The sequence below is a fragment of the Pteropus vampyrus genome, unplaced genomic scaffold (genome assembly GCF_000151845.1).
Source record: "Pteropus vampyrus isolate Shadow unplaced genomic scaffold, Pvam_2.0 Scaffold350, whole genome shotgun sequence".
Classification (NCBI taxonomy): Eukaryota; Metazoa; Chordata; class Mammalia; order Chiroptera; family Pteropodidae; genus Pteropus; species Pteropus vampyrus.
The window spans coordinates 1027111-1033761 of NW_011889131.1; the positions used below are offsets into that span (position 1 = coordinate 1027111).

General features: G+C 45.3%; 1 protein-coding gene across 16 annotated transcripts in view; it reads left to right on the forward strand.

The window, feature by feature from the left end:
* LOC105304710 (tumor necrosis factor receptor superfamily member 10A-like) overlaps positions 1–5276 on the forward strand; it is a 37782-nt gene extending 32506 nt beyond the window's left edge. For 10 of the 16 annotated variants that reach the window (XR_002776967.1, XR_002776968.1, XR_002776969.1 and 7 more), the window contains 3 exons: positions 354–536; positions 3243–3319; positions 3783–5276. Coding sequence is in view for 7 of the 16 variants with exons in the window: in XM_023522598.1 (XP_023378366.1) it covers positions 354–536; positions 3243–3317 (258 nt within the window). In the remaining 9 variants the exon portion in view is untranslated. The other 6 variants (XR_002776965.1, XR_897021.2, XM_011378983.2 and 3 more) reach the window with 2 other exon arrangements.
* Positions 5277–6651: the final 1375 nt, after the last annotated feature.

Here is a 6651-nt window from a genome sequence, read left to right on the forward strand (position 1 = left end):
ACGGTCCCATTTGTCCTGTGGGGCTGGCCCTGGCTCTCTAAAGTGACCTGGGGGCCTGGGCTGAGTGTAAGAAGGCAACTGGCCCTTTGCCAAGCTCTGTCCTTCCTACTGCTTGTGACACCTTCACCCACAACCCTGCTCCCTGGGGTATGAGGGTGTCAGGCAGGGGTGCTGAACCCCCTTAGCACAGCACAGGGTTCTGGTGTCAGCAGCAGAGTCCTGGATGTGCTGAGCCTGTGCCGGCCTGAGGGGACAGCCTGGGGAGACATGGGGCAAGAGAACCTACTGTGCCCCCTGAGACCCTGCAGGGAGCCTGGGTGTGGACTCCTGAGTCAGCTCTTTGCCTTCCTAAGGTCTTTTCCTGGTGCTCATGTCCTCAGAGAGGGCCCGGGGCTCGTGACAATGCCCACAACGAGATCGTGAGCAACAGGAACTCGCAGTCCACCCTGGTCTCTGAGCAGGAGCTGGAACAGCAGGAGCACGCCGAGCTGGCACATGTCATCGTACAGTCCCCAGGGGAAGCAATGCGTCTGCTGGTGAGTGGATGGTGGCTATGCAGCATCCTGGCCCTTCTGCTTGCCCAGGACTGTGGTAGAAACAGGGATAGGTCGATGCTGGTCAGGTCTCCTGTCCCCTGGGGATGCGGTGATGGAGGGATATTGGGACCTGAAGGGAGGAAGGGGCCGCTGCGCAGGGAGCCCGCCACCCTGATGTGTGGACTGCCAGCGCTGTGGAATGTCTGTGTCTTATTATCTGTAGTGTATTCACCGCATCCTTAGGGTCTAGAACAGGGCAGGCCCAGAGTGGGCGCTCTCATGCCTGTTGAATGAGAGCATTAGCGCTACATAATATTTCACTGTGCAATTGGTTACGTAATTTTAAGCCATTCCTCATAAATTTCAGAATTTTAAATTTATTTCAAGATTAAGTCGAATCCATTTGAAAATAAATATTTGTCCCAATTTCTGATCATGTTTGTTGAATGGCTTCCTAGAGGAAGTCAAATTTCTTTGTCGATGGGTAGAAGTACTTTTTACTGTATACACACACACACACACACACACACACACACACACGGACGTCCACAGTTTGGGGTCATATCAGTTCAACCGGTTTAATATGACATTAGTATTCTTTTTGATAACCAGGAAAAAATGACTTACACTTGCTTTTTTTTGTTTTTGGAAATGGTTGCTGTCATGTCTCTGAGAGTCGTTCCGAGACATGCTCTCACGCCCCTGCATTCACACAAGTTTGTTCTTTCATTTGGTCTAATATTTTAATGTGCAGAATTTTATATGTTAAGTAATTAATCTATTGATACATATTTTTTCATTGCTCATGAGCTTTGAAATTCCTTCATGCAGCAAAAGATAAGTTTCTCTAATTTCTTAGGTAGCCTTTTAAAAATGATTTGATTTATAGTATATAGCTAATTTATAATTTAAATGAAGTTTATTTTGCAATATGACATGACGTGAGAGCTCCCTGAATTGTCCTGAGGCGCTGTCTCCTCCCCAAGACTCCAGTTAGGTACTGATTCTCCCGTGTTCACCTGCCTCTCTCCCTCCTTTATAACCTGTGAAGTGGTTCTATGGTAGAGATCTCTCTTCACCTCTATTCTTCCTTTCTGTTCTTTTCTTGTATTGATACCTCATTTAAAAACGCATAAAGACAAGTTATAAAACAGACAGCCAACCAACAAAAATGGTCAATAATTCCTACACGTAATATAATTGACACAATAAGAAATTGTACATAGTACAGAAAGGTTCTCAGTGAGTTGTGAAAGCTTCCACACTCCCACTGTCTTTTTTTAATTTCACTTAACAACGAGAGATAATTTCTTGTAATTCTTTGCCAATATCTTGATACATATGGTATCTCTGTGTGTGAGTGTGTGTGTGTATACATACATATGTATACCTGCATATTTTATTTATACAAAAGAGAGTCTATTATTTATAATACTCTGCCATGGAACTTTCTAATGTTTTACCATCTGATAGAGAAAATTCTGCATCCCTCCCTTATCCAAGTTTATTATTTTTACCCAAATGAAGTTTAGAATTATACATCAGCTTTCCTCTTCCTTCCAAAATTTCAATGACATCATTTTGATACCTTAAATTTATAAATTAAGAAGAATCTTTTCAACATTCTACATTTTTCTTATGAAAGGAGATAGCATTTCAAGTCAAGTGTTCTCGAATACCTCAACTAGGTGTATCCTTTCCTTTAAATAAATTCCTCCTGTTTCTTGTCATGCCGTGTCTTTGTATTCCACGTGTTATGAATTGGATAGTCCTGTGATTCTCTTTCTTGCTCTGTTGTCTGCTGCAGTTTTAACGTTCATCCATACATCTGTTCATATTTAAATATTGTTGTTCAGTCCTTAGAGTTTTGTAGAATACAGTCATATGTAAAATAATGACTCTTTTCTCTGCTCCCTTCAAAGCTCCCACCCCGTGCTTTTGTTTTGCTTCTTGCTGCAAGGTTCGGGAAGTTCAGAACCATGTTCTGGGTTGCTTAGAGTAGGCAGGCGTTTTAGTTTTGATCGAACTTGGTTGGGGAGGCCTCCAGTGCCACCTTTGGGAATGACATTGGCCCTTGATTCACATGGGGATTCTCATTATTACGGATGCAGCTTATACTTCTGAGGTGTTTTTTAAATCACAGAATTGGTGTTTAAATTTACCAAGTGCTTTTTCAGTGTCCCTGGAGAATATGTAAGGCTTTTATTTCCTTTATTTCCTTTAGACTATCGTTTTGAACCATTATTATTGATCAAGACACCTTCACATTCAAGAAATAAACCCTTACTTAGATTTCCCAAAATGCCCTTGTATGTATTCTTCATTTGAGTCACATAAATGCCTGGGAGGGAGTGACTGTTCCCTGATGGGGTGGTGAGAATGAACTAGAAGGGGCAGAAGGCAGCTGCTTGGGGTTCTGAGAAGGCTCCATGTCTCGATTGGGTGATGGTTACTCAGGTGTATACAGTTGTCAGAGCTGGTACAGCCACTTAAGGAGTGAGCTTTACCACAAGGAACATGGGCCTCCATGAGCACACAAGCACACAGCCTGTCAGGGGCAAAGGGTGGGAGGTTCTTCTCTGTCTCCATAGAGACCCAGGAGGGGATGTGGCTGCCCCGGGTCACACAGCTAGCTGGTTGTCAGGCTCACTTCTGGAATCCAGATCTCCTAACTCACACCAAGGGTATTCTCCACTGTATTTATAGGGACCGGCAGGAGCTAGAAGGGTCTCAGATGAGAAGCAAGCAGCTGGTTCCAGCAATGGTGTAGGACACCATTGAAGGTGAGTATTTTGTTGGGGGCGGTGGAGCAGGAGCGGAGGAAAGAGGGGTGTGCCCTAACTGCCATCTCCATAGCTCTTAGGGCAGTAAAGAGCCATAGATGCTAGAAGCAGGGGGCTATGCTGTTTGTCACTGGACAATTGGAACCCTAAATCCTTCTCCCCTACCTCTGCCTCCCCCACGTACCCCATCCCATCCAATCACAACGGTGTTCTACACTTGTTGTCTGTCCGTCCACATCCTTTCCCCTCCCTTGTTGCTCAAAGCCTAGTTCACCCACAACGAGGGCACCTAAGGGGCTGTGCTGTTCAGCAGGGCACCCACTGGCCCTAGGAGGCTACCAAGCACTTGACCTGTGGCTAGGCCAAACTTGAAGAGCTGTACTGTAAACTAGATACCATTTTTGAAAGAATTTTAGAAAAAAATAACATAAAATGTCTCAATAATTTTTTGTATGTTGATTAGATGCCCAACTCGAGACTGGTAGGAGGCGCAGAGACATGGAACGGCTGGTCCCACACCTCTTGTGTGATGGTTAAGAATCAGGAGGGATATCTCAGTTGCGGAGGTCCCCGGAGGAACGAGGCCCCACAGCGGTCTCCCCAGCCCAGGATTCCAATGCCAGAAAGAGAAATTCCCACAACTTCTAGCTGTAAAAACCGGAGGAGACTGCGGCTGAGTGAGACAGATGACGGCTGGAGTCATAGACATTCCTATTAATATTTATATTAATTTAATTATAGGTGGATGTTTACAAGTGACCAGCCCTGTGTCTAGGTGTCCCTGAACTGGATGGTTGTGCATGGGCTTCCTTTTCCTCTAGGGAAATGAATGGGGAGGGTGGGATATGGGTCAGATCTGAGCGCCAAATATGTTCTATGTCATGTGCCATTTCAGGTCATGTTAGTGAATCTTCAGCCCCATCTGGGCTCAGGGGAGTGGGAAAGCTGCCCTGGTCTCAGGGAGGAAGAGTGGACGGTGCTCATGGATTGTGTTAAGTGTTTACTAACTTAGCACTAGTTGGGCCCTCTCACTTCTGGTGGTTTGTGAATCTGAGCCCCAGAACTGCCTTATTCAGTTTGGATTGGCTATTTAAGCATCTCTAGGCACTTGCCTTCTGCATAAACAACTCAATGCATAATACCAATTCTTAAATACTGTGAGTATGTATTTATATGGCTAATACATTAGGGTTTTGTCCTTGTATCATTTTGTCTTATTTTTAAAAATCCTCAGTAACTCTCTCAGCCCTTAGTTTACAAAACACTTCATAGTACTCCAGTTACTTCAGTAAAATTTTATGGAGGAAGCACTTCTCAGGGTTTTTGCTTTTTTCCATCTCAAGACTGCGTGTTGTCTTGTGTGACAATCCAGCTGATGTGACAGGGCCAAAACTTGAACTGCCAAAACACATTTGGGATATCACGTCCATGGAGTTATCAGGAAGGGATGATCCCATAGCCTTGGTGCTCTACCACTCTCCCACTTTCCTTTGAGGCCCCACCCTGATGTCTCCTCCCTTTCCTAAAAGACACAGGTGTTTCCTGCCTTTTCTGTTCCTTCTGTGCAGGATACTTTGCCCTAGTGTCTTCAGATGGAGCCATGACTTTTATCCATCAGGTTTTCCTTTCTCAGAGAAGTTGAGTGCCCATCCAAAGTATTAGCCTTATCAGTGTTTGTCAATTTTATTTATTTGTTCACAAGTTTATTGTGTGTCTTCCACCAGAGAGAAGTTTCATGAAACCATGAAATTGTCTTCTTCATTGCTTTATACACAATGCAAATATGCTTTTTTAGTTTTATAATGGTTGCGCATCTTTTCATACCTCTCTCTGGAGGCAGGTCCCTCCTTTGAAGAATTTGTTGGAAACATCAAACAATACGAGGAAGGCTGTTAGGTACAAAATACTCATATTTATAAATGCATAACCAAAATAAATGTGAAACCTTATATAAAAAGAGGTGTGTTGGTTTTTTTTCTCCCTATTCTCCCCTTCTCCTCTGGAGTAGCTCTGAGTGACTTGAGGAGTACAGGGCTGTGTATCTTGCTGTGGGGCTCACTCCTTCCCTTCCCGCTGATGCCTTCAGGCTTGCTGGTCATGGGTGGGTTTCCTGCTCTGACTCTGGATTTCCAAGGGCTAGGTTCATAGGGGACTATATTTCAGCCCCTTCTCCCTCTCCCTCCTTTCCTCTGAGAGAGGGACCCCAGCCCTGGCTTGGCTCCCCCACCACCTCCCCAGCTATGTCTGGGTTGCACCTGGGCCTGCTAGGCTTCTACAAGGTGCAGACCAGCTCTGACAGCAGTTGGGAAGGGGCAGTGGGTCCCTGAGGGGTGAGCTAGACTTGGTTGCTGGGATCAATCTGTGGCCCCGCTCCTGTGGGCTTCCTACACCTCCTGGGCCACCTACACTTTCTCTCCCTATTGGCCTTTTTGCATCCTTGTCAGTGGGTCAGGTGGCTCAGCCCTGCCAGCTCACAGACACCCATTTCCCCTCCCCTTGGACTTTAGACCCTGGCTCCTCCTCTCACCTGGAGTTCCTGGGAGGCCCCACGGCCCCTCCTTTTGCCCTTCCCCAGAGCAAAGGTGCTGGTATAGAGCTGCTCCCCCTTGGACATTTCCCTCTTGTCCCTGCCCATTGGTTCTGAGAATCACTTTGAAGCTATGGGGTCTGCAAGCTTCTGTCTTAATCCTTCGCAATCCTCCTTTGCCATCTCATCTCATCTCAGGCCTGACCTTGCTTTGTTCCTGCTCACTTGTCCACTTTTCTCTTTCCTTTTCCCCAAACTAGCACTAGATGAGGCTCCTTGAAGAGGACTCCAGTTTTCCAACTCATGTCCTTTGTCCTAAGGATCATTGATCCTTACTCCATCCCTCCAACACATGTATAAACCTTCTGCAGGGTCCCCCTATGAAGATGAGGAGGATAATATGCATTTTCAAGATGGCCAAAATCAAGGGCCTAATGTCATGTCGAAGCCCTGAGACCACCCTCCCAAGAAACCTCGACATCAGCCAATTGATAACTATATAATTGAAATGGAATTTGTTTTGTGACACAATATGACATGAGGAGTCTCTGAATTGTTCTGAGTCACTGTCTCATTCCTCCTCCCCATTTAACAACTGATTCTCCTATTTCTCTCTGCTCTTGTTCCCTCCTTTGTCACTAGGAAAATGTCGTGCGATAGGAAGGAACTTTTCTCTACTCTCAAGGTTTTTTTGGCTGGTCTAATAATCAAACCAACGTGAGACAGATTAACAAGAGAAAATAACTACATTTAATTACATATGTACATATGGGAACCCCGTATACATGAGAGAGAGACCCCATAT